Raw genomic sequence first — 27,953 nt, 5'->3', positions numbered from 1 at the left:
GAGGAAAGAACAGAATTATTTTTCCCATTTTTTGGCAGAGAAATAACTGGAGAGATCAGCAGCCTCCGGCCGCCAGCAGCGCCACTGCCAGGCCTGATCAGCAGAGCTGAGCAAGGGAAACGATGGGAACACCTGCGAGCGGGAAAAGGAGGAGCCGCGAATGTTCCTTGTGGTGACAGCTGCCTTTTAGATGAGATTAACTAGAAGATCATTAATTATAAGAGTAATTATGTATCTCTCCCTGCCGGCACGCGGCGGCGCGAACCGCCTGAGGGAAACTCTCTTTCCCATGATGCAGCGGTGCGGCCGGGCCGGCTGGGGGCGGAACCAACCCCGTAGGGCGTGGCGAAGGGATGGCCAATGGGGAGGCGGCTGGCGGCGGCCAATGGGGAGGCGGCTGGCGGCGGTTGGCGTTTGAATTTTGAAGGGGGCTGAGGCGAGTTTGCCGTTACGGCTCGTGCGGACCTGGGGCGGCTGTGCTTGGTGCGTGTGGTGGGGGGCTCTGGCCGCGGCGCGGGCTGAGGGGAGTTTTCCTCTTCCTTCCCCTTCTCTCCTCTTCCCTCCGGCCAGGAGAGCGTGGGGTCTCTTATCCCGGCGTGAGGAGCGGGGGGTGCGTCCCGGGGACGAGCCGCCATTGTGGAGCCGGGGAGGCCGCTCGCTTGCACGCGGCGGGGCAGGGTCTCCACCGCACCCCTCGTTCCCTCCCGGCGTCGCCTCACCGCAGGGAGAGGGGGGTCGAGACTCGCCTGTCCTACCAGCCTGCTACAGCTACTCGTAGGTGAAGAGTCCCCAGAGGGGCCTGACTCGGTTTACCGTGCTGCCGAGGCTCCCCTCGGCCGGAGTTCGCCGCTCGCCAGCCTCAGAGAGGGTGGTAATCTGGGGGGAAGAAGGGAGCACGCAGGTGGGGAGGGAAACACCTTAACCTTAGCAGCCTTTCCTGCTAGCATCACCAGCCAGAGATTCTTGATTGTAAAGAAGTGCTTAGCTCTTGTTTAACGTAAGTTCCACGGAGGGGAATTAATGCCTAATTCCCTCTAAAAGTTGGGGACCTAAATGGTGGTGCTTATGGCTACACAGTGTGTGGTGAATCGGCTACTGACAGCCAGATCTGTCAGGTTTCAGATTAATATCCTACCTAATGAATCAATTCCTTAATGTTTTTGTTGTTAACACAGAGTTTAAAGGAGAGGCTGTCATGTCACAGGACTGCAACGATGAGTGGGAGCTGAGCAAAGAGAATGTGCAGCCCCTCCGGCAGGGACGTGTCATGTCCACCTTGCAGGAAGCACTGGCTCAGCAGGAGACCTCCATCCACACTGCTGTTCAGCTCAAAAAACAGTGAGCAATGTTTTCACTTGTTCTTTCCCCTTATCTTCCTGCCCCCTCGTTGGTTTTTCTATGTCTTATTTAACTGTACTAATCCCGTAAGCGTTAAAAAGAGCATAAAAGTTTAGTAACTGATGTCTGTGCTACTATCACACTTAAGGTATTTAGGGTCACTTGCTGCGGGTGCTGTACAGTATAGACTACTGCTTTTAGGTTTGCAATGGAGCATTTAAACAGCAAATGCTAGGGAGGTTCGGTTGTGTTTTTAAACATACTCATTAAAAAAGATACATAAAGGTTACAAGGAGGACAGCTTTTTTTGTCTTTCCTGCAACAATGTATTGAAGTAGGGTATATCTTAGGAGGTAAATACTTTCTACTGTCCTCATGTAGGCAATATACAGGTATCTCTGTATGTCTTCTCTGGATTGCAAAGACACCCAAGTGGGTCTGTCTTGCATACTGTATTCCACAGATCTGTGTGACTTCAAGGGGCATCTGGTGTCCCAAACCTATTCAGTTACATTTCTGCTGCCTGATCCTCAAATTTGCATGCCCTGTGAAGGCCAAGTTGACTTTGTGAAGAGTCAGCATATTGTGTTTGTACTGTGTTGTCAGACTTGGAAGCACTGGTGCTTGTCATGCTGAACCATCTGGGTGATTTCATATGAGGTCAGCAGGGTCTATGAGCACCTGCCCAGTACTTACAGAACCAGTGCTTATCAGCTGGATCTGCGTTTTTTCATGGAAATCCATGGAATTGAGGGTTTATCCAACTTGACTCATTATGTTTGTGAGGTGTTATGTTTGAACAGAGCTTTCCAAGAACAAAGGACTGCCTGGGGAGCTCTACAGGATCTGGACTTGATGATCTTAAAGGTCTTTTCCAACCTGAATGTTTCTATAAGTTACAGCCACTGCTAAACACAAGCTAATGTCTACCTCAGTCTGCAAGGTGGTTTTCTTGATGTGCTGCCTGAGGATGAAGTCATGTTGTAGGGATGAAAAATGAGACAAGATAATGACTGTCAGTGTGGACACTTAGATGTGTCTTCACTGAGCTCTCTGGTGCAGTTCTGTAGTTGTCTGATCATCAGGCTTTTCCATCATCCTGTGTGTGTATTCCAACCTCCTCCTATACTTAAATAAGGGACATTTCATGCAAAAACTTCCCAATATATCTGTCTGCAAATAACTCTTCATAACAGAACAAGCATTCTGTCAAGGGAGACCATATAAGCTTTGGGGTAGTAGAAAATCTTGGAAATATCCTTTGGAAAGATGCATATCTGTTCTTGTTAAATAATGATACCTTTCCCAGTGCTTTCATTTTGAAGAAGAGTGCAAAAGCTTATTTATTTGATTCTTCTGGTCTCAGTAAAATCTCAAGTCTAAATATACGTTAACTTAGCCTTTTTTTTTATAGACGTACAAAAGGGTATGAGTGAGAGTGAAGGTCTTAGTTTACAGTGCAGAAAACATCCTTACAGTTACACAAATGTATTTATTGGATGGATAATGATTTTTTTTTTTTTTTTTTAGGGAGTTTGAATCAGAAATCCGATTTTACTCTGGAGACGATCCCCTGGATGTCTGGGACCGGTAAGTTTCCTTTTATTTCAGAAGAAAGAATAGAAAGGTCAGATATCTTTGTAAAATCTTGGGAAAAATATTCTAATTTAATAAGAAACTCATTAAAAGGTAAATTCTATAACAGGTTTTTTTGAGTAATATGTTGTGTTTCTGTACTATGCCTAATTTTTTTTGTAAATCTCCTTACGTTGTACAGAAACAGAAGCCTTGTATCTTATTCAGAACTGACTTCCTATGAATGTTCCATTTCCAGGTACATCAAGTGGACAGAGCAAACCTTCCCCCAAGGTGGAAAGGAGAGTAATCTTGCAGCAATATTGGAAAGGGCAGTGAAAGCACTCAATGAACAGCAGCGATACTACAAAGATCCCCGCTATCTTAATCTCTGGCTCAAGTTTGTGAGTGTTTTGTGAATGCCTTGGGTGCTGCTTTTTCTTGGTTCTTGTCATGTCATTTACACACAGTTAAGCTGATTTTTGTAAAAACAGAGTCAAAGAATATGTTGTACAACTGGTGCAATATTAGAAGTATCTCTCTGCAAATGTGTTACCTACTCTTAAATTCCACTTCTCATTTTTAATAGGGTCTTCAGACCTTTTTTAGGATCATTCAGTTCAGACAGCTACAAACTCCATAAGTTTTGTTTTGGAAAAGCTAATTTGAATGAGTAGAGCTTGATTATTTATTTAAGGAGAAAAGAAAGTGATTAAAGATACATTTGAGGTGTTATATCTGTCCTACCAGTTATTTTAATTTCTAACTGTCTTGTATCCACATCCTACGTTTAAGTAAAACCAAGCTGAGTTTGGTCTGGTCTTGCCCTGTCTCTCCATTCATATAGTTTTTGTTGTTCTTGTCGTCTTAAGCAGCTTTTGTCCAGGCTTAGCTTCCTGAGCTGATTTACCAGTTCAAAAACTGATAAGAAATATGTTGTCTTTTATCTAAAGTTAAAATAACTATTGTCAGGAATACTAATATGACATAGTTCAATCAATGAATTATCTCAGATAAAAAAAAAAAAATCTAAGAAATGACTGACTTGAAATATGTAGGCTAGAATTAAGGGATTGGTAATAATATTGACAAATATATACATGCAGTCAGAGGTTTTTCTCATTCTTCTATTGAATTCCTTTCCTTTACATTGCGCACTGTGACATGATATAATTAATCGTATATCCTGGCCTTAGAGCTGTTCCTGTAAGACTCATATTGCAATCAATGGGATGCCTTATGCATCAAAACTCAGACATCAACTTGGAATCCTTTGTAGTCCAATGCAATTACTGAAGTACTTTGGTTGTTTCAGGGGAATTGTTGTAACGAGCCCTTGGATCTGTACAGTTACCTACACAGCCAGGAAATTGGCACAACACTGGCACTACTCTACATCACATGGGCAGAAGTACTTGAGGCTAGAGGAAGTTTTAAGAAAGCAGATCTGATATTCCAGGAGGGTCTTCAGCGCAAGGCTGAGCCTTTGGACAAACTCCAATCCCATCACAGGTAAGCTTCCAGCTAAAGGGAAGAATTTAGAGTAGTCTTATGTGCTTCAGTGGATACCTGCTACAGTGACACTTATGCCGACTTCTCCAATATTTTTCTCAGGCAGTTTCAGACCCGTGTTTCTCGGCAGACGCTACTGGGGCTCGAGGAAACTCCTGATGAAAAAGATATTGATCTTCTGGGAGCTGCAGAACCTCAGAGAAGCTCATTGGCAGATCTAAAAGGCAGGGGGAAGAAAAAAGTGAGAGCCCCAATTAGTCGTGTAGGAGACGCACTTAAAGGTACATTCAGTTGCTGAAACCATATATTATTGCCAGAGTTACATCTTTTTTGTTGTGGAATTTGCACTTGAGTGTGATAGTTTAAAGGTTAATTTGCATAAATGTTTTTGCTTGTAGCCACAAACCAAAGCAGAAGCTTCCAGACTCTAACTTCTCAGCAGCTTTCAAACAATCTGGGTTTTGCTGTCTTTGATGAAAATTCAGCCTCAGCTTCTGGACCTGAGATTCCTGTACTTACACCACAGCCATGGACAGCACCTCCAGCTCCGAGGGCCAAGGAGAATGAACTCAGCGCAGGGCCTTGGAACTCTGGCAGGGTAAGGAGTCTCAAAATGGACTGGGGAAAAAAGGAGAAGGTGTGTTATAAGCTGATCACAACTTCTGATCCCTCAGACAAATGTTGTGGTCTTTTTCCCTTACCTGGGGTTTGTGTCTATCTGTAACTACAGATCTTCCTAGTTTCTTTCTAAAGAGTCTCTGGCTATGTGTAACGTACTCAAGTTTAGCAAGCTGATCTTTCCAGAATAAGTTTAAAAAAACTCTAGAGAGTTCTTAAATCAAGAAATTATAATTCTTGCCAACCAGAAAAATTGGTTGAGACCAAATTGTTTAGAGGGCAGAAAAGGAATATAAGAGGGAAACCACTAGCCAAAGAAAGGGAGGTAAGCCAGGCATTAGTTAATTCTGTAAGAAAGAAGAGCAAGTGTTAAATTGATATCATACAGTACAACATGAAGGAAGAACTTGTTGCCTGTCTTCTTATGAAAATAAGGCATGTACAGCATTCTGCAAGTCTGTTTTGAAGTGTCTGTGAGGAAAACAGAGTGGAGATCAAAAGAATTGAAGAACTACTGTATCAATGGAATATTTATCCTGATAATATAGGGAAGCTTGCCAGTAGATGAAAAAAGGATGACAAAGTAGGTTCCAATGGTTTAAACTAATGCTGCAGATGTGAAAAGAAGCAGCTGTGCTACAGGTGTTTAACCTGTTGTAGAGAAATGATCCAAGACATTATCTGAAGGAAATTAATCCTATGAAATCAAATTTGTTTCATAAGTTCTTAGATAAGGCCTGGTGTTACCCTCTTCTTTGTAGATTAGAGAGGAAGACTAGAAAGTGATCAGATGATAAAAATATTTTAGACTTCTCAATATAGAAGTCCTTACGAGTGAAGCTTAGAAACAAAAACTAGGATGAGGGGAGGGAAGTAAATGGGCTGAAATTCATGGAAACTAGGAAGAATTACTGTCAGATACGAAGCTATTTAAGTGAGTGGAAAAGTTCAGTAAATCACAGGTTTAATTTAGCTGAGAAGAACGAGGAGGAAGAATTAATGTAAAACAAACAGTTGCCTTGCTTTGGGCTGCTTAACACATTCTGGTCCCCAAATGCTTCTGTATTCTTTTAATGTCTGTCCTTAGAGTTCCCCCTTTTGTGAAATTTGTTAGATTTAATTAAAAAAAGAGTAAAAATGCAACTAACAGAAGAGTACAAGGATGTTTTATTCACCTTCAGCAAAGTGTGGTGCTCATTCTGGCTTGTATTACAGTGAAAGAATAATCTTTTGTGAACACTTTGACGTATTAAAACCTGCACAGAGGAAAAAGGCTTCTCTTTTATTGCTGGTGTGAGGATGGTTAAGTAAACAGTTCAAAAAATGGTAGAAAAGAGAAGTCATGGGGAATTTCAAGTAGACAGATAAAAGTAGAATGTTGTCAGACTAAATTCCATCTGTGTTCTCTTAAATAATGGACCCCAGAAGCAGTTAAGGGATTTTTGTGGTGTTGGAATGGTCTGTGAGAGGAAAATTGAGAAGTCTGGAGGTTCTTGGTGGGCAGCAGAAGGAATGCTATCATAGAATTGGGACAGTCTTGGCTGAAAAATGAGGACTTTAGCATTTTTGGAAAACAAACAAGAAGAGCAACCAGAATACCCAGCTTGACCAGCATTCCCTCAGAACAACAGAAACTAGGTACTGATGAGGACACATATGAGGAGTCTCAGGTACTAGTGCTCAGCTGATGGTCTGTAACTGTTTATGTATAGGAATGGAATTAATCTTGTAAATTAAACTTGGAAAAATCTATCAGGTTTAATTTTTTTATATAAGAAAAACTACAAATGAGCCAAACACTGGGAACAGGGAGAGTCAGAGTATAGAGGAATGAGAGTCTAAAAATGAATCTTCAAGCTCTTAACATTGACTTTTCCTTCCTCAGCGTCCTCGCAGCAGTGCAAATTCTGGTATAGAAGTGCCCTGCCCACTGCCCAGTTTCACCCCGTATGTGGAAGAGTCAGCTCAGCAACAAGTCATGTGAGTCTTCGGTTTGAAATGGGGATTGCATTTGATGTTATCAAAGCTGCTTCGTAAGATTCTGACTTGTTTTGCCGAGTAGCCAAACCTCTAGATCTAAAAGAATTTAAAAATCTGTCAACCTGGAAGCTCTTTGTGCTTTAGCTTGATGGCAGAGGCTTCAGTGGGGGATGCATATGGGCATGGGAAGTATTTGACTATTGCTGCTCATTATGTGGGAGCCTATGTTATATTTATATATGGTAATTAGTTTAATAGCTTAACTCAGTGTGCTTACACAAAAACAGTGTTAACTCTCTTAGGATGCTGTTTGCTATGAAAGCAATTGAGACAGGTTCATTGCTGTTTTCCTTTATCTTGGGAACTCTGTGCTCAATCTATCTGGAGTTTTATTCTGAAACAAGCTATCAAAGTTTCCATGACAACAGTGTTGCTTAGGTCACGGAGGAGTATGCTGTTTTGCCTGAAATTACCTTCCTGCTATTACAGTGCTCACTGAAATGCTGATAAATCCCAGGAGATGGGGTTGTTCTGTTTTGTTAGAGCAGAGGAAAATGCGTTATTTTGCAACGCTGCTTACCATTCTTTTTCTGTGGCTAATGATGGCCATAGAATACATAGACTGTTCCTAAGAGAGATGTGGAAAAGAATGTTTGATATTACAGCCATCTTCCTTGGCTCTGAATTGCATGTAATCAAAGAATGCTGAAAGGTGCCTAACAGCATGGACTTTTCCTGTGCGTTTTGTGTGTTGCATGTGGACTGCAGAATAGCTCTGACCAAGGATGTAACGTAATTTAGTTTAAGAATATATAAAAAAATAAGTTTCTGTCTAAGCTGTAAGACTTTCTTGCTCCTGAAAGTCAGTGATGCCATAGAATTAAATCTCCTAACATGCTGGTGTCTCAGATGAAGACTTAGTATTTACAGAAGGCAGCATCTTTTTATACTAGGGAAAAGGAAGGAGTGGGTGGGAACTGAACATCATGCTAAATTAGCTGCAAGCAACTTGAACAGAGAATTTTTACATAGTATTATACTGCGTAGCTGAAAGTTTAAAAGCAGGTGGATTTTCTTCTGCCTTTGAGTCCATTTCCTCATGATGCCAGGGTTGTTAACCAAATAAATCCTGAAAGTGTTGTGTTGAAACTGTGTAAGCGTGATACAAATCATGCCATCAGTTGTCATCTGGAGATGTGGGTAAAAGAACCCTGTAGTGATCTTGGTAATAAGCCCTCACCCTCTCAAAAAAGCTTTAAAGAAGCCCCAACCATTAGGAGGACCTTTTTGCCTCAATCCCCCAAATAGTTTTAGGGTTTTCAGTCCGTTCACGTGCAAAACAAACCAGATGTGTTGGAACTGTGCACTGTGTTTTCTTTCGAACTAGCTATTTACCCAGACCACAGTTAACACATTTTCTTTTTTTAAGGTTGGTTTCAGATCGTCTTTTATTGAGGTACAGATAATTGCTGGAGTCATGTGGATTACTGGTATCTGTACCACAAATTCTGGTTCCTCTCTCCTGAAATTAGCATGTGGCACTTTCAGAAAGCACTTTGAAACGAAGAAATTGACTGCTGCTGACTCCTTTCACTGTACAGTGATGGGCTTTTGTTTGTTTGTTTTGTAATGGGGCACTTCATTTCTGACACTCAGCTTGCAAAACATTCTCCTTGAGCAATCTTCCCTTTTATTGCATCTTAAATCTTCCCTTTTCTTCTTAATGTAAAGGTGCAATCTAGTCAAGATCTTCCATTTTTAAGTCCTGCTGATTCTCCCCCTCCCCTTTTTCCTCCCAGATAAACTCTGTTTTGTAGGATGATTATGGACTTGTCACCTGTGGTCACACAGATCGATGGAGCTAAAGTAAACATAGATCCTGCTCCTGAATGCACAGCAATTCAGAGTACCGGAAGAATTTTATTTGCTCTTGACTGGACATTATTAACACTTTGTTTTGGTGGTTTGTTTTTTCTTTTTGATTACACAGATCTGAGTTGGTATGCTTGCCTCTTATGTGCTATCATTCCATTTTTCTTGTTTGTTTTTTCTATCAACAGAAGAGAATGTCTTTATTCTACAATTAGATTCTGAAGTTAGCCATTTTCTCTCCTGTGCTTGCTTTTCTGTGTTACAGTGAAGTACATCAAAGTAATAACTGCATGGTTTTTCAGGACTCCCTGCAAAATTGAACCCAGCATAAACCGTGTTTTAAGTGCTCGCAAACCTGAGAAAGAGGAGGACCCGCTACAGCGAGTGCAAAATCATCAGCAGGATACTCAAGAAAAGAAGGAGGTGGTGATGTACTGCAAAGATAAAGTTTATGCTGGAGTTGAAGAATTTTCTTTGGAAGAGATCCGAGCTGAAATCTACAGAAAGAAAGCAAAAAAGAAAACTGAAGGTATGCTTCAAAATGGGATGACATAAGACTTTCTGAGACAGAATCATAAAATTATACTTACCAGCATACAGCTGTCTGTTATTGCAGCTGCTTTTCTTTTTCTACTGGAATAGTTATTTCACTGCTCTGAGGTATAGGGAAAGTAACCTGTCTGACAAATTTACACATGAGCTGTGAAACAAGGAAAGATGACCAGAAGTTTTAGCCCTTTGAAAAATAATTTAGACTGTAGCCACAGATTGTGAAATATGCATTGTGCCATATAAGCTTTTCTTCCTTAGAGGAGATGCAGGCCATAGCACAGAAGAAGGAAGAAATACAAAGGAAAATTGAGGAGCTGGAGAAGAAATTAAAGAAGAAAGATGACGACAAGCAGCAACAACTGCGTGAGCAGGTATTGTCCATCTTTAACTGTTCTTTTACAAATAGCTACTATTTTAAGTAAAAGTACCAAAGGAGGAACAATATCTAATATATTTCTCTTCGGCTAACACTTCTTAAACTTTTTTGAAAGGATGCTTCAGTCTATTGTACACATACATCACCAGTAAATAAATGCTCAGAGAAGTATTTCTTTTCTTTTCCCCAACTTGTCCCCAAGCCATATCCTTTCACTATAGGAATGTAAATCAAAGACTTCAAGTTTTGTAGTGTTACTTTACAAGTATTATGAAGTTATTTAACAATCAGACAAGATACCTTAGTGCTAAAGTATAAACTTCTAATTTTTTTTAAGTAAAGTTATACCAAAGCTTAAGAGTAAATTGATTTTTCTTAAGGTCTGTTCATGTGGGGTTTCCTCTTATATAGAGGATTTGTAATGCAAAAGAAGACAGGAGAAGCTGGAACTAGGGAAAGAAGTGAAGGGTGGCAAAGTGGTGTGGGCTAACCCCGGTAGGCAACTAAGCACCACACACCTGCTTGCTCACTCCCTTTCAGTGGAATGGGGAGAGAATTGGAAGGGTAAAAGTGAGAAAACTCATGGGTTGAGATAAGGACAGTTCAATAGGTAAACCAAAAGCTCTGCACACAAGCAAAGCAAAACAATAAATTCATTTACTACTTCCCATTGGCAGCCAGATGTTTAGCAGTTTCCAGGAAAGCAGGGCCTCATCATGCATAACGGTTACTTGCTATAATTCTGAATGTTCCCCCCCTTCCTGCAGATTTTATTGCTGAGTATGATGCAATATGGTATGGGATATCCTTTTGGTCAGTTGGCGTCAGCCATCCAAGCTGTGTCCCCCCTCAGTTTGTGTGCCCCCAGTCTATTTGCTGGTGGGGCAGCATCAAGAACAGAAGACCTTGATGCTGCATAAGCACTGTTCAGCAACAGCTAAAACACCAGTGTGTTATCAACATTGTTTTGGTCAAAAATCCAAAACATAGCACAGCTACTATGAAGAAAATTAACTCTATCCCAGCCAAGACCGGTACACAAAGCCATAGCTGATTCATCTCCAAGTTTTATAGACAGTAGTATGCTTTATTATGTATTAGAATTTTTTTCCTTCTCTATGCAGACCAATCTTGAGCAGAGTATCTTTCAAGCAAGTATACTTTGGTCTGTCATTGCTCGGTAGTGTTTAAACCCTAGTTTTCTGATAGGTTGCAAATAACAAGTAAAAGTTAATTATTTTAAAGCTTTTCTTTTCCTGACTTCATCAGTTGGGCTGATAAAGTATGTTCTCTCTCTCTCTTTCCACCCTCCTTCCCCATTTCTAAAACACTGCCATAGTAGTAAATAGTTTAAATAATGAAATACAAAGTGTTGTAAATTTGATGTAAGCTATGTAACTATGTACATACGTTTTTAATAGTTGCAGTATAACTAAAATCTCCTGTGAAAGTTAGATATGGCTGCAAAGAGTAAAATTAAGCATTTTAACTACACTAAGCAATAAGAATGGACTTTTTTTTTTCAGACAAGTTAGTTAAGTACAAATAAAAATGGCTAAAGACAACTATTAATCCATCAGAGACTGTAATGACCTACACAGGATTATCATAGTGTTCTTGGAACCTTGTTGCATGGCTTGTGACTCCATCACTGTAGAACCAAAATGCAGTTTTGTTTCCACAGCCAACAGAGATAACAGAAGCTTCACCACCTTTGGCACTGCAAGGATTTACTTTTTCTAGTGCAACAGAAGTTGAAGGGAAACAGCCTCAATTGCAAAGGTAGTATAGGCTCTTCTTTGCCAGCAATGAGAAATGGGGATAATTAATTATGAGTACCATGGACCACTAACAGATTGCCTGTTTCCACAGGCAGAATGGCGTATACCCCTAGGCATCAGCCTGTATCCAGGATCTGTAATCTGTCTATATAGTTTTAATTATTTGTCTGAAGGATCTTAACTTCTTACAAGCAGCGTATGTCAGCTTGGCTTGCCTTTTTTACAAAGTTTACTTAAGTTTTGTGAAAGTGTGTAACATGTAAGAAACAAGTTTGTAACTCTTTCACAGTGAATTCCAGGTCTCTGAAGATACTCAGCTACATAAACAATCTGGTTTTGAGGGTAAGTATGTAAATTTTTTACCATTATGGAGAAGGTTGTGTTAAAGGGAAGTGTTTTGCATGGATAGCAAGACTGCAACAAACTAAAACCAAAAATCTAGTGGATTAGGAGAATGAAAATGAGAATGCGCTATAGTAGTGCCTTTAACCTTTACTCAGCAAAAGACTGAGCATCTGAGGTCTGAGAACTGTCACTATTTGAAAGGACTTTAAAGCAGAAGAGCTTTTTTCTTTTAATAGCTGAAGAGCTTTCTTCACACTTTCATATATGCAGATTTAACTAAAATTGGTAAAAGAGTTTAACACTAACATTTACTATCTTAAGTCCTTTTTCCTCAAAGGATTTGGTAGAGGAATACAGTCAGAAATTATATATTCAGTTTTGTTGTTGGGAAGAGAGCGTGCTGAAGAAATTTCCTTTTGACCCAAATTGACTACTGTTACTGTTGACAGAGGTTATCCAGTCTCTCGATGTATGCCCAGATACACAAAGGGGAAATGTGTTTTTAGACTCTGAGGATGAACAGGAGCAACAGAGAGATGAGGCCAGCCTTGGAAAAAAAGGTACAAATTCTGAAGCATATTCAGAAAAGAGCAAGCTAGCTAAAAGGTGGTAAAAGGGTGGCTCATTAAAGAGAGAAAACCAAGCCTTTTTTAATGGGTTTCTTTAAGTGTCAGTTCTTTAATTTTTTTGCTAGGACTGGTATTTTTAAGACTATTAAATGTTTTTAGTAGCATTGGATACGCTGTTGTGGAAAAACTGTTGATATAATAGACCCTCTTGGTTTTTCTTTACAGATGTAGATCTCCTTCCCCCACCAGGTCCTGCTACGTTTTTCTCCATATTTGATGAATCCTCTACTTTGGCAAATCAGAATATAAGGTAGAATTATTCAAGACCTAAATTTCAGAGGGAGGGAAAACTGAAGGATCAAACCACTTTCTGTAGCAGCTGAAACACAGTACTGTTTCTTGTATGGATGTGGAGTGGGGTTTTTTTCGTGTTTATATTTGTATTTTTTGTTTTATTTCATTACTCTACTTGGGAAGTCGATGGGGAAATACTCTCCTGTTGTTCCTCCTCAATCTAGAACTATTTAAGCTGTTATACAGCTCTCCAGAATGAAGAACATTTATATATATTGCAGTTTACTGGTAGTTCTGTAGTAGAAAGTGGTAGATTGAAATTGTCAGTAGACTTAAACTCTTGAGAGGAATCTCTGCTGAAGATTGGAAGCTACTCTAATACATATTTAATGGAATGTGACTTTATCTTAGTTGTTCTGCAGATCACACACAGAAAAGTGCCCGGCGCCCTCTTGCTGTTCGTAAACCTTCAGATTCCCTAACTGCAAAGGAAAACATACCACCAGAAGCCTGTGTAAGGGAACAGTTTACCCCATAGCAGATTTCCTGTCAAGGAGAAACCAACAGAGAATGTCCTACTGTTGAACTGAGTGAGATTGGCTGGCCTGACCTGATGTGCGATAAGCCAGGATTCTAAACTTCTGTTTGGCGTGGCAATACTTGAATTGGGTGGTGTTAAGATTACATCGGAAATTTCATGGTTTTATTAGGCTTTAAGGTGGGCAATATGGAGATGATGGTAAGGAGTCTTCCAAATTTTAAGCAACTGATTAGCGGCCAGGATTACTTATGCTGAAACTTTAAAAAGTTTGTGTGATGAAGAGTTGTACTCTTGAATGCTGCCTCCTGTTCCATCCACTTTCTTGCCAGGCATGCAGACGAGAATCTCTGCTCCTGTGTTCCTCACCCAAAGTACCATACACTTGACTCCCTTAAACCTTTGTATCTTGTTTCCTAAGCTACAGGTCTTTATGTGGCCATTTTGCAGATGTTTGTAAGGCATTCAATAGAGGTGGTAGTTGCTGTGTCATTAAAGGACTTAGTTACTGCATGCCACAATAGACCTTTAGACTAGTTGAGTGAGAGGACTTTATTCTGAGCTGAGAAGGATTTTATGTACAGCTATGATATGAAATGCTTAGCAGGGTTAAGTAATTAATGGTTCATGGCAGCTATCCTTTCTAGTGGGAAGAATATATGCAAATATATTACAATTAAGGTTCAACTACTCAGTTTGAATGAGCAATGTAAGTAGAGTAGAAAACTGTCAGATTCATGTTGGAAGGTGGTGGGGTGGACGAGAGGGAAGAGAAAAATGTTCTTCATACTGATAAGGTGAGGGATAATTGTGGGACTAGCATGACTAAAGGAAAGCATCACCTGGAACATAAAAGGGATCAAGATAGTGGAGAAATAACACTATGCATGGGAGGTAATTATTCTAGTTTAAAAATTCAATGAGCAAATTTTATCATTGTACTTATAGATAAACCAAAAAAAGGTAAAAACTTAGTATGACATACTTAGCAAATGTCACAGGCAATTACTATGCATGTGTTTTGTTCCTGGAAGGAAGTTAATTTTGAAGCACATCTTGACAGAACTTTTGAATTTCCCAACTGGCAGGAGGGGTAGAGAGCAGATTTTAAAGAAGTAAAAGTCGGTAGATTTTATGTCAAACTTTTTTTTAATTGTCTCATCCTACTTTTGTCAGGATGAGCTGAATGGAATTGAACCTTTGACTGAAGATGCAATTGTGACAGGCTCCTACAAGAACAAAACCCTTTGTGCCAACCCGGAAGACACGTGTGACTTTGTTAGGGCTGCCCATCTGGCCTCAACGCCCTTTCATGGGGTAGTAGCTCAGAGAGTCCCAGTTCCTGTTTTTTCACAGAGTGTCCTGAAGGAAGACTGTCCAGAATCAAAGAGTGCACCTCTGAATCAGGAAACACTGGTTTGTGAGGGAGCGTACAATGAAGCTCTCTGTGTAAATAAACTGAGGTAATTAACAGCAAAGCATTTAAAGCCCCTTTTGCTGTGTGTCTTTGGTTGTGGTTTTACTATTCTGTTTCTTCAGAAACATTTTTCTGAAGGGATCAGAATAGACTAAAGACGGCCATTTCTCTAGCTCAAGGTCCATTTTGCCTCGAGCACATTTAAGAGGTAATAGCAAACCCACTTGCTTTTCAGGATTACTGCTGCAGGATTTAACTCTGTGCTTTTTCTACCACATAACTTGCAAAGAAATTCATAAGCACAGTCTGTCTTTGTAACCAGAGATTAAAAGTAGAATCATTGGTTCCTTTTATGCTCGTATGCTTCTGCAGTTATTTTAGTATATAAAATGCATTTGGTGATTATGGCTTAGATTTCTTCTACAGAGGAGAAAAGCTAGAGAGAAGAAAAATAACTGGCAAACAACCTCCTGGTTCTTATTATAAAGAAAAAAGCATCTGTTGTATGGGGTTTTCTTAATTTAGAACAGAGTTTGATTTGCTAGCTGTTAGTATATAAACATGTAGACCATGCTGCAGGTGTTTGTTTACTTGGCAATGTCCCTGGGAAACCGTGCTGATTATAATTAGGAAGAGCAAGAGTTATTTCCCACCCAACCCTCCACTGCTTTAAAAGCACTATAGGTCTGCGTTTTGGTAGCTAGGGGAGTAATATACATTCAGTATGTCTTCTGTTGTAGCAGTGATATTTAATGGAAGAGAAGATAAAATTCATCTGCAGACTAAGATTCTGAGTCTAAACAATCATTGAAGCTAAAATGAAGCTCTGGCATAACTATTGGTTTTGCACTAGGGCTGGGAAAGGACTACTTTAACATAAAGTAGTCTGGGAGTGCACAGTATCCTTCCATAGTCACTAGGCTGGCATTGTCTAGACACCGTATCTTCTGAAAGTCTGAATCCTTGATGACTTTATTTACAGCCCGATCATGGAAGCAAGCCTGGAAGATACTCGCTCGTCAGGTTCTTCTGTCTCCTCAGGATCTTCTCTTTCCTCTGTTACACAAATATCTACTATTAAATACCTGCATATCCCTGAGAAACTGGAACTTGCTCAGAGCTTGCCTGCTGAAACGGTTACTGATGCTGGAGGTATCAGTGAAAACATATCCGGTTAGTACTAAACTGAGTTTCACTCACAACAAATCGCTTGCGGCTGACGCCAAACTGTGGTGCTTTCCTGTGTTTCCTACGTTCTGCTCTGCTTTCTGTGTATTTCCTGTTATTTTGACTTGTGACTAAACTTGTGTCACCCTTGTCAGAAGTTGTGGTGAGGTATACAGTATGGCATACTTGTCAGCATCCAAAAGACATAAATATTAAGGCGATGGAGAAGTTATTTAAGGTAATAAAGCAGGGAATATGTAGGAGTAATGAGGTCAAATTCTGAAATGGAAAATTCTGTGGATGGTAGTGGGAACTTCTAAGACAGTTTTGTTTTGTTTTTTCTTGATTTTTTTTTCTCTCTCTAATCATACTGTGTGTTTTCCTTACATGCTGAATATGAATTTTAAATCTAGTGAAAGTTGCATAATTTTGGTTTTAAATTTGCACTCTTAACTTTGCTGGAAACCATTGTGCTGCTTCACAGTATGTTTCTTTTTCCTACTGAAGGCAAACAATACTGTTAATTAAATAGTTTATTTTTTTTCTTCTAGCCAAAGACCTTTGTTTCCGTTATAAATTTTTATATTACGGTTAAGACGGGAATAGTCACAAAAAGCCTTCAAAATCTGGCCTGTAGAATTAGGTTTGTGTTGAGTGATGGTTTTCAAGGTGCTTAACCTGTTTTAACTCCTTTGATTTTAGTTTATGATACATTAATTAGAATTGTGTATCTGAAAATTCTCTGTGTATCTACTCTAGAGATACATTGTTATTGTGTGTCTGCAGACTATTTTATGATGAAGCATGCTCCGGGCCTGCATGAAAACACAATTGGGAGAAGAGTGTTGTCACTGAAATAGCTGAAATATTTTGGATAGATCTTACACTCATTTTTTTATTGTATGTGCTACTCTTTAGAGCAAGATGCAGAATCTTTACAGATTCTTTTCAGCAAAAGAAGGCATTTGTTCAGAAGTTTTAATGGTCCTTTCTTAAACTTCTGATCATTCCCATTGCATTTTTTTCTTGCTTTACTGTACATCTCCCTAGAACTGCAGTTTTTAACCTGGATGTAGTAATTCTACTGAGGACTCCTTAATGCTGCATAGAGCAGAAAAATTACTTCAGATGTCTCGGTTTACTCCTGTAAAATACGCCATTAAATGTCATAGGTTTGTAACGGTAAAATACTGGAATGCCTATTTTGCCTTCAATCTACAAAGCTTCCTGGATCTGCTTTCACAGAGTTTCTTCCTGACCAAAATCTTACTGCAATGCTTTTCAAATAAATATGACAGTAGGTAATGATACTCTGATTCATACCGTTGTACTGTGAAAGCTTAAAATGTTGTCACCCATTACTAGTCATCTTTGGGAGCCATCTAGTTCTGCTGTGTTTTATTCTGCCTGATCATTTGAGATCAACACTTTTCAGGCTACCTTGGTTTTGTACAGATGAGCTCATCTATTGAATGAGTTTTCTCTCTGTCCTGTTATGTAGGAAAATAAACCGACCTACATATAATTATATTGTGTGTCTTCCAGGAAATACAAGTCGTTAAATTCTTAATATTGTAGTGAGCAGCAGAGCTGGAGTCCAACTTTGTTTTTCTTTTCTTAGATAAAACTCCTGCTGTATTCAAAGGAGTAAATTTCAATAAAACCCTTCATTTAAAAATCACAAACTGGTTGCTTAATCTGGTCATATATTTAAAAAAAAGAGTATTAATTTGCAAAATGAGTTTGAATTCTGCTGTGACTGAGCAGACATGCCTAATCTAATTCAGAGCTTTGTCTCTTGTGAAAGATACATTTTACATGATGCTACAGTAGAATCATTGAGACTTCATGATGAGAGAGTCTGTGAGGTAGTTTCAAAGATGAGTGTTATATTCAGTTCACAGAACAAGAAACTATTTGAAAGAGATTAATGGACTTGCGGAAAGGTGATGCACTAAATCAGTATGCAGACAGAAGGCTTCCAATATTCAGGTTGCTTTTTCTTGACAGGTACAATCAAGTCACAGAGACTCAACACCTAGTTTCAGCTCATCTGTTTCTGTTACTTGTCTTCCTAGGTGATGATGTAACTCAACTTTTGTGGAGCGCTGAACAGCGTAAAAAGCTTTTAGATCCTATGCCAGAATCACTGACTGCCTCTCCAGATTTTCATTTGGAGTCTGGCGCTCTGCCTGTCATGGAGCTTGAAAAAGACGTTGAGCTAGGTAGGTATGCCAGATACTCTACTGTGTAAGGGGTCTATTTATGTTCTAATTGGTTTGAAATATGCTTCATATTCACCCTCACTAGTTTTGTGGTGTAGATGGGGAATAACTCAAATAGCCTGGGTACGTATCTTTGCTGTGACAGCTCATGAATGTAAACTTTCATAACAGGAAATGAGACTTACTGTATCAAATGGGAATATTGGACCAATGAAGAATACAAGATGTTTTTTGCCATTCCAGCTAACTTTCCCCAGTTGGATGCAAAGGGATTTGCAGTAAAGGTAACACACATGATAGTTATTATACAAGAAGTGTGAAATGTTAAAATCTCCTCAGCCAATATAAAGTAAAATGTAGTAAATTTGGTTTTAATTTCTGAATTCTGTGCATGAAGTTTGCTACTTCAAGTCCTCTTTCTAACTGTTGATTAGAGTAAAAGTTTCTGACTGTGGAAAATGTCTTCCTTGGTAAAGTGGGGAGGAAAAAAAGAGGAGGAGAATAATATGAAGATGAGCAATTTTAGCTTTATTCCAAAAATAAATGTTCTTCTTATGTACCTTTTTGTAGGTGTATTCTCAGCCTGTGCCTTGGGATTTTTATATCACACTTCAGTTACAGGAGCGTTTGAATACCGATTTTGACCAAAGCTTCAGTGAGAATTGCAGCTGTTACTTGTATCAAGATGGCTGCGCTATTTTGCACAGGGATATAAATCACTTCACGCTTGGGGTCAGTACAAATAAACAGTGTACAATTGTAGAAGACACAAACTCTTGCATGGGTACCATTAGTGAGTTTTGCTTGTCTTCAGCAATGAGCATAATGACAGCTTCACATGTTTAATCCTGCAACCTAGATCCTATGTTTTCTGTTTTATCCATACAAATTAGGACTGTCCATTAGAGGTGGTTTCTCATTCCTAGATACTGTGCTTCTCAGACAAACTTGAACCAATTTTTCACATTTTCTTTATTCATGAGTGATAAATGACCTGACCCAAGAACCACGTGTTACTCCACAACAAAGTTTGCATCTAAAACTCTTGTTTAACTTGGCATCTTTCAATGAGTTCCAGTCTTCCAGTCTGCTATAGCAAGGTCATAGCATTTAGTGTCTTGCTGAAGGATTTACATATTAAAGGCTTGTAAGTGCATTTGGAATCGTTACATATAAATATGATACAAATGAAATAGTTTTTTCAGTCTTCAGTTTCCGCCTCCTGATCTTCTGTTCACTTCTGAATAATAGTGTTTCCTAAGAGCTCATGGTTCTTTTAATTCTGGCTGGGCTGATCATGGACAAAATCTGATTATACTTGAATTGAGGGTAGGACTGTTATGTCTGTACAGACGAGTAGGGGAATAAAGGTGAGCTATAAATATTTCACTTAATCTAAAGTAGAATGGCGTATAGATACATGTTTGTTTCCTTTTTTCAGGATGTTATTCGTGGCTGTAAGTCCATCACAGAGGAAGTTATCCTACTGGTTGTTTATAATCTTCTGGGTGTGGTAGAGAAGCTCCACAAAGCAGAGATTGTCCATGGAGATCTGAGTCCAGAGGTGTTCTTTCTGGGAGACAGGTTTGTCTCTTTGTACAAATATGAGAGGATATATAATACTCAGTCTCAGCTACAGTCTTGTGCTTTTGTAATTTTTCATCTTTAGTTGGGATACCGATATTGCAGTCCAGTTTATTTAGGCTACAGTGTATTCTGAAAATAGTGAAAACGCTTCAGGAATAAACCTTTCTTTTGTTTGTTTCTATAGAAATAGTATACAATGATGTTGTAAAACTTTGCAGAAACATTTTGTTTAGTATATTGCTTGTGTTGTCAAGTTTCTACTTTACCAATGTACTGGACAGCTAACTGAGTATTGGTAAATAACTTGCCTTCTGGTTGTCTGTATCTGAAAACCAGGAAATTAGAAGACAAAGGACGAGTGGGACTGGAATATGCAGACATTCTCTTAAACAGATTGCACAGCTTCCGCTACAGGCCAGCTTGTAACTTGATGCACAGATCTAGTTTTCTTCTTTAAGCTCTTTCCCATATTATGTTAACAAAGTCACATTTCCCTTGAAATGTGATCTGTGAACTAAGCGTGGGAAGATAGTAACTTTGGAATGTCTAATGATTCACATTTAATTCCACTAGAAGAAAATTGCTGAGGCTGTTCTTAGTCTTCACTGATATGTTAAAAATAGCTATTAACTTTAAATGTATTTTCAACCTACACTCATCTAACATGCAAACCCTCCCAATATATTTTATTATAATTTACTTAGAATTATTTTATTTATAGAATTTATTTATAAATCACATGCATGTACTACTGAATAGTTTCTTCACACACCCCAATGGATTGTCTTGCACATCCCTTAGGGTGCGTGCATCTCATTTTGGAAGTCACTGATCTAACAGTGGCTTGATGACTTGGATATCTCCTGCTGGATTTCTCTGTGGTGAATACAAACCAAACTGCCAAAAAGTTGGGATAATGGTGGAATTTTTTAGATAGCAAAAACTATCCTACGACAAGTACATAGTCTGAGTTACAAAATATGCCTATAACATAAATGTAAAAAAGAAGAATAGTAGTGAGAAGTGTGATCTGTTTATATTGTTGGCCTGGCAGTACAGTCATCTATACAGATACTCCTAACTGCACTTTCTGTTTGTCTTCCCTAATGTGTAGACTAGGAAAGACTTTTAAAAATATTATGAAGCTTAATTCTTTCTTGTATAAAGTATTCTGAGGTCTTGAAGGAGAGGGAGAAGTGCCAAACATTACGCTATTTTCCCATTCTACCAACTGTGTTTCAGATAAGTGTGACAAATATCAAGACAGCGTCATCCTTAATTCTGTGGTGTTTCCCATGGCTTACTCTGGAGAAACCAGTATCATGTCTAAGCTTCAGGTGGCCAGCTGGTTTCCCATCCAGGGGATGTCCTTTCAGCAGTAGTTCTTAAGCTAACCATCAGAGGGGAGCATTGACATAGCTGAGGCTTACCTTCACTGCACTGTTAAATTACATTTAAAAAAAGCTTGTTGGATTGTCTTATGCTTCATTTACTTCTTCTGCTCAGGATCTGCGATCCATTTGCTAATGATGAGATGACAAGAGCTCTGAAGATAGTCGATTTCTCTCACAGTCTAGATTTGAGATTACAGTCTCAAGTAAGTTTGCCCAACAGCTTTCCAGTATCTCAGACCCCTCATGGACAACAGCTTCTGGCAAAAAGTTCTCTTCCTTATCAGGTGAGTATTTATTTAGCAATACATCTTAGTTTCTGTGTTTCCTTTGCAAAATCTCCATTTTTCTTAAGTTATATTTTGCAAACTCTGTGGAAAACTCTGATCAATAAATACCATATAAAGAGAATTTATCACCTGATTAAATCTTTGGCATTAAGTAAAGGGACTAGCAGCGCTATCGAGTACCTGTGACTACTGTATTTATTTAGGAACCTACAAGAAGACCAGAATTTTACCTTTTGAAGTTTTCTTGCTTAGCAGGTCTCTGGAGGATTCTGATTCAAAGGCCAGTTCAGACTTAAATGTGTAAAAGCACCAATAGTAGAAATCTGTAGTGGATTGCAGAGATTGACAGAAGGTGAACTTTCTCATGTTTGTTGTGATTGCAGGTAGACTTGGTTGGCATTGCAGATATAGTCCATTTGATGCTGTTTGGGGATCATGTCCAGGTCTATCAAGAGAATTCCATCTGGAAAATCAGCCAAAACATATCAAAGTAAGTCCTTTTGCAGAGGAGGCTGCTGGGAAAGAACAGACTTCTAACTTCCTTCGCTTTTTTTACAATGGCACCACCTTCAAAGCTTAGAACACAGAACTTAGTGGTGTTGCCAAAAGCATTTGTTCTGTGGGAATTTAAATTTTGAAGCTACTAGACTTGTTCATTGCATAGTAGTCTTAGTGCTGTGTAGGAGACAATTTTAAACTCAATACAAGCCTAACAGTCCAGTTAGGATTATTTTGCTTTTTCTGTCCTTTCAGACCAGACTATTTTAGTCTCTTCACTTGATAGACTAAGCTTGGAGAAGTTTATAAGTGGGCGGGTGGTGAGGAGGAAAATTACGTGAGCTTGTTGCTTTAGAAATGGAGATTATTTGGGTTTTCTGCCTCTTTCAATCTAGGCTCTATTGGAGGGCTACTAAGATGCTCATGCCAGGGTTCTGTCTGTAACAGTTGCAGAAGCAGTATACATACACAAGAAGGAAAATAATTTAAAATTATAATTTAAGATGCATCTGCAAGCAGCTTCTTTTTGGAAGCTGCTGTTTGTCCTCAGGTATTAATTTCTACTGCTCTCTTTTAGCCACATGTTTTGGCTATAAGACTACTCTGCTTTCATCTACCCTTTGTTTGTTCTTAGACTAACCACTTGTTCACTTTGTTAGTCACATCCTGCAGAATTTTATGCCTTATCATTTCATAAGGATTTACCAGAGCACTCTGCTCATGACAGAAATTACTTGACACTGCATTCAGGATTGTGGTATATTAGCTACACTCATTGTGTGGGTATCTTTCTGTAACTATTGCTTTAAGAAAACCTACTACCACTGTGGGAGTTGTCCAGTTCCCTAGCAACCTGCATTACTTATACCTCCTAGTTTGTTGTATTCAACCACTGGAAAAAAATCTCATCTTAAAGTGTGTACAGGGGAAAAATGCTTTTTTCTTTACTGGACGTGTATCTTTTTCTACTAGTGATACCAGTAGTTACCACGCTATAGCAGGCTTCTGTGGAGTACTCACTATGCATGCCATAGTGTACCTCATAGCTCTTGTTTTTTCTTTAGAGGCTCAACTTGCAAGACTAGGCTGTGAAGAGCAGAATCACCAAGGGTGATTGTTCTCTGAAGAGATGAATATCAATGATGTATAGCTTGGCAGTAAACACATATCTTATACCACCTTTGTTTCAGAAATACTAAAAAAAAAAAGGCAACTCAATCATTGGAGGAGACTGGCTTTTTCTCTCTGCTGACAGATACTCTAACATTACATCTCTTTGAACTAAGTAAATCTGACCTGCTCTGAAAAAAAGGAATGCTGTATATTAATTTCTTTCAGACCATGATCTGTTTTTTACAAAATTCTGTTGGGATAGAGGGACAGATTTCTGATAAGTGTTTCCTTTTAATTTTTTTTATTATTTAACTTTTTAATTCTACAAGAGATCGAATTGAGCTACTGCAGATGAAGCCACACAAGGCCTGAGTTGAGAAGGCAGGGACAGGGTGGTGGGGACCTCATGAGGATGTGGGTATGGGAAAACCAGCAATAACTGTCTGGATAACTGGAGCAGGAGGAGCTGAGCAGCAGGTCTGAATTTGGAAGGATAGGGCTGGCTCTCAGAGGAGTTAGAGGGGAGGGGTCAATTGGCAAGGAATTTCAATCAAAGCCAGGGACTTTGGATTGAAAGAATTAGGATTCTGGGTAGAGGTAGAACTTGGAGGGAGACTTGAATAGAAGGGGAGTGAGAGCTGTGAAGGGCTAGAGGAGACTAAGGAGGAAGAAGGTAAAGCCTGGGTATGAGTTTGGTGTAGCTGGAACTGGCTCATCGCTTGCTTGGGTACATCAGTTTATAACTCTGCTGTGGAGTTGGGAGCACAAATAAGGAATTTCCATTTTCCATCCTGTCTTTACTTTGCTTCTGAAAGTGTGATAGACTTCTTATTCATCTTCTATACTTATTTTTCAATATCGAGAATTCCAAGAAATGTTTGTGTAAATGCTTTAGTTACATGTTATACTGAAGTCTTATATCAACAGTGTAAACAGGGCATTTCATTATGTGTGAATAAGAAATCTGCATAGAATCTTTTATTTTCCATTCACATGTAGATCTTTTAGTGTCTGGCTCTTATTAATTGATGATATTTCCTCCAGTCCATTTGAAGCTTTCAATAAATTCTTAAGTAATCTCTGACAAGCAAGTCTACTGCTGCAGGGAATCTTCACCCATCAGAAGGGGCTGCACAGTTAAGCGCTTCCCTATGTGAAGAGTCAGCTGATGGATATTCATCTTGCACTTTATCCTTTGAATACAGCCACGCATGGCCCTGACACTTGCAACAACCAGGATTCTTTTTCCTGTTGCTTTTAGTAATTTTACTTTTCTTTTATAAGGATCATGTTACTTCTGTCCTTTCTGCTAAAAGTTCTATAAGTCACTTGGAAAGTGGGGTTCTTTGTTTGTTTCTTTGGGGGTTGGTTTGAGTTTGGGGTTTTTCTGGAGGGTTATATTGACAAGACAGCCTTCCTCAGAGAATGTTCTGACAATTTAGGCAGTAAGAAATGAAAGAAGATTTCTTACTGGAAGGCGGACTGGTATTAAAAGCAACAACCATGATCTCCTTGTCTTAGAAATCCTTTAAAAAAGAACTGAATTATTTCTGAGTATTAAACAAATTTAAAGATAGTGGAATGACTGGGAGAGCCACTAATTTTACTACCAGTTCAACAAAATACCAAAGCAGCAGGGACTTGCAAGGCAAAGCACAAAATTGTTGTCCTAAGGCCAACAGCATTCAATAAAGCAGAACCCACTTAAAAGGTGACAGAATGAATGCAAAACACTTAAACGTTGTAGTAAAGACTTCTGGAAAGGTAGAATGTGAATTCTGATCAAGTTTCTTTTTTCATCTTTGAGCATTGCTATAAAGTTGAGAGCCTGTTTTACAGGGAAGGGGGTTTTAGCATGTTACCATTGTTAAATAATGGATTTGGAGATTTTTCAGTTCCAGGAGGGTTTATAGTTTTTCTATTTTCACTACACTATTTTAGGAAACTTTACCTGTGCAGGCTTATGTGAGGTCGTATGTAGAAGCTGTATTTGAATTTTTAGGACTATTTTTGTTATTCATAACTCCTTAGACATCCTTACCAACATGTAACCTCCTCTGCTATGTCTCTTACTTGTCTAAGTCCATGAAGAAAATGGCCTCAACTCTTGCACATTTTTTTTGCTAGGTTCTGTATGACTTCATTATTTTAGCAAATAGTGTGATAGTACAGACCAGATTCCTTCTGAGACTATGGCTGCTGCTCTTTTGTGAGTCACATAAAGCAGAGGCAGATAATTTGTTCAAAAGCCAATGTAACTCCTAGCTTGAGGGAGAAAAGTGCTTCAGTAGTCAGAAGCAGTGCGGTCTATGGACTTCAGTGCAAGACTGAAGAACAAAGGGTTAGCTCTGATATCAGTTTTCTGACATTTTAATGAGTCATTTAACCTTTTTTATTCATGTTGTGTGGGCATATCTGTGAGAGAGGGGATTTATTACTATTAATTGTCTTTGAAATGTTAGCTACATGAGAACTTTGGCAGATGGAAGGCCTGGAAAAAAGAAAGTAAAACTTTTTTTTTTCCTTTAATATTGACCTGTGAACTTAACTTGCAAATGGGAGAATAAGACTTACCTCTACCCCTTACTCATGAAAGGAATCTGCCAACTTTGTTGGGTCAAAGAATGCTCTTGATAATTCCTTTAATTGAAAATTGCCGTGGTTCAGTGTGAATGGTGATAGTGGCCAGATACACTAGAAGAGGTAACACTGAAATTAGTGCTTTCAATAGATCATGGAACAGCCTGTCTAGTTACTATCTAGAAGGCTGCTGGAGAAAGAGAAAGGGACCCACATGTATAAACTTAATACATTCCTAGTTTTCTTCTACATTTACTCATGTGAGTGAAACTATGATTTCAGAACTGGTTTTCCCAGGGCATTTAGTGCTCAATGTAAATGGCAATCTTGACAGACATGTTGTGTGTGCACACTGTTTCACTGAAAACTGCTCTGTTTTGTTTTAGGACTGTTGACAGTGATTTCTGGAGTAAACTTTTTGGGAGAATTCTGAACGCAGATGGTAAGTCCACAGTGCCTCTGCTGAGGGAGTTAAGAGAGGAAATAAGTGACATGTTTGACAGCTGTTTCCAAGAACGTCTTTGTGAATCCTTAGCTGCAATGGGAGAAACTTTCCTCTTGGAGAACTTTCTGTGACTGCATAGAGGACAAATGCATTCTGTATTATAGAGAGGAATTTGTTGTTAACTTCTTATTTATTTTTTTCCAAATGTAAGCATGAGCAGTGATTGTAGTTGTTTCTGCAATACTTCACATGGACTTGCTAAAGAATGTTGTTGTTGCATCAGTTCATAGGTAACCTCCTAAGCCTGCTATGTGAGCTAGTCTGTGTCCGAGCAGTTTGCCAGAGAAAATTGTCGTAACTGCCCCTTTTTGTGTAGCTCCTTAAAAAAGTATTTAATACCTAGTTCACACTGCAGTCTCTGAAGCATCCTTGTCCTATGTTTAGTTGGTCTTTTAACCAGTGTTTCATCAATAAAGTTGTATTTTGATAGCAACTCTGCCATATTAAACACTACTGTCAGATGGTTTCAAAAGACTTGATTTAGCATCCACACTGGAGTGCTGCTGCCTGACTGGGAACTGTTTGTGGCTGCTAGATACAAAAGCCCCTCATCTGGTGGCAGCTTTCACAACCACACGGGACTGCCTGGACACTTGAACACAACTTGAATGATTCTACTTGCAATGGGCTCTCATAGATGATTGTCATAAGAAAATGTAGATGGAGTCGTGAGTGAAAAAGATGCATATTTGTATTTTTGCTTCTCAACGCAAGTGTTTACTTTTGCAAGCGCTGGAGTTACTGACTGGATTCACCATCTTTCAGAAATCTCACTGAAGTCTATATTTGCCGTATGCGCTGAAGTGCGTGCAGGTTTTTGTGGATAGATATTTGTGTTAACCTTTTATGATACCGTATTATTGAAACCACTGCAAAGGCTTGTATTCATTTTATTCAAGAGAACAGAATTTACAGGATCCGGACCCAAGATGCCATATACCTTAAGTGTAGAAGAACTTCTCAGACTTAAGTTTTATCATAACTAGAAAATTATTGAAACTCCCCTCCTCCCCAATGTTGTAAAGTAAGAAACGTTTAGCAATGGCATTACAGACTTGTCCATAAGAAATAAATGAGCAAAATAGCGAAGAGGAACTGGCAGCTATAAAATGAAAGAGCAACTCTCTCTGCTGCTGCTTGTTCCATGTTCTGCTCCGCTGGATCTCTGCTTTTCTTCTACACAGGCTAGTCTCTGCCTGCCCTCTCCTGTGAGTTGATTCCACCAATATGTAACAGGAGCTCAGGGAGGTCTTTCAGACATCCCCGTTGTCTCTCTGTTCAAGTTTTGTTCTTCAAGCAACTGGGTGCAATCATGATCCATTACGTTCCTTGGACTTTCTTTCATGCACTCTTATTCATACAATAAACTAATTAAAATTTGCAATGGCTCAGATTCCATCATCCTATTTTGTAGTGATAACCTCACTAGGACTTCTAGGCCTGGGCATCAGACAGAATTTCACCTTACCCCCTTCTTGTCATCTTGGCCTCTGCAGGTGCCTCTTTTCCTCTGAAGAGATTGGGGAAATATGATCTCCAAGCGTCTTGTGAACAAGACTGGTCTCCTATTTTGTGACTGGTCTATTACAATCCTGGCCTGTGATGTCTCAGAGTGCATCTGTCTTTTACACAATGATTCAAAAAGGGATGCTTAGGAAAAACTTGCCTAAGGTTGTGGAGGCAGGACGCTTCCTTTGAAAGAAAACAACCAAAACCCACAGCATGGTTTCATGCCTGCTAATGTGTGCTTAATAACAGGGTAAATAGGTTTGATCGTGTTTAGTTACCAGAAAGTAATACCATTGGCATCTGGCGAGGAAGGTGCCAGCT

At 39.2% G+C, this 27,953-nt stretch overlaps 1 protein-coding gene across 3 annotated transcripts; it reads left to right on the top strand.

Moving 5' to 3' along the window:
• Positions 1–155: 155 nt before the first annotated feature.
• On the top strand, positions 156–27,953 carry BUB1B (BUB1 mitotic checkpoint serine/threonine kinase B). 3 transcript variants are annotated; one of them, XM_054827886.1, is made up of 24 exons: positions 156–223; positions 1,176–1,338; positions 2,869–2,928; positions 3,173–3,317; positions 4,229–4,425; positions 4,528–4,706; positions 4,824–5,023; positions 6,929–7,023; positions 9,198–9,424; positions 9,706–9,818; positions 11,508–11,605; positions 11,894–11,946; positions 12,399–12,509; positions 12,744–12,828; positions 13,224–13,326; positions 14,527–14,813; positions 15,750–15,940; positions 18,013–18,159; positions 18,331–18,443; positions 18,730–18,891; positions 19,601–19,743; positions 21,253–21,424; positions 21,811–21,917; positions 26,005–27,953. In XM_054827886.1, the coding sequence occupies exons 2-24, from the start codon at positions 1,196–1,198 to the stop codon at positions 26,192–26,194; spliced, it is 3,321 nt and encodes a 1,106-aa protein (XP_054683861.1). In that variant the 5' UTR covers positions 156–223; positions 1,176–1,195; the 3' UTR covers positions 26,195–27,953. The 3 variants fall into 3 exon arrangements, with proteins under 3 accessions (XP_054683861.1, XP_054683860.1, XP_054683862.1); XM_054827885.1 differs by lacking the exon at positions 156–223 and adding an exon at positions 400–483; XM_054827887.1 differs by lacking the exon at positions 156–223 and adding an exon at positions 614–774.

The sequence above is a fragment of the Grus americana genome, chromosome 5 (assembly GCF_028858705.1).
Source record: "Grus americana isolate bGruAme1 chromosome 5, bGruAme1.mat, whole genome shotgun sequence".
Lineage (NCBI taxonomy): Eukaryota > Metazoa > Chordata > Aves > Gruiformes > Gruidae > Grus > Grus americana.
This window is presented reverse-complemented; position numbering and strand designations above follow the sequence as displayed.

What these genes read in the sequence shown, in the direction of transcription:
- BUB1B (XM_054827886.1), top strand. Translation starts at nt 1,196, where the DNA reads ATGTCACAGGACTGCAACGATGAGTGGGAGCTGAGCAAAGAGAATGTG. An exon ending in GGCCAGCCTTGGAAAAAAAG is followed by an intron (nt 12,510 to 12,743) that starts GTACAAATTCTG and finishes TTTTCTTTACAG; the next exon opens with ATGTAGATCTCCTTCCCCCA. An exon ending in ACATACCACCAGAAGCCTGT is followed by an intron (nt 13,327 to 14,526) that starts GTAAGGGAACAG and finishes TACTTTTGTCAG; the next exon opens with GATGAGCTGAATGGAATTGA.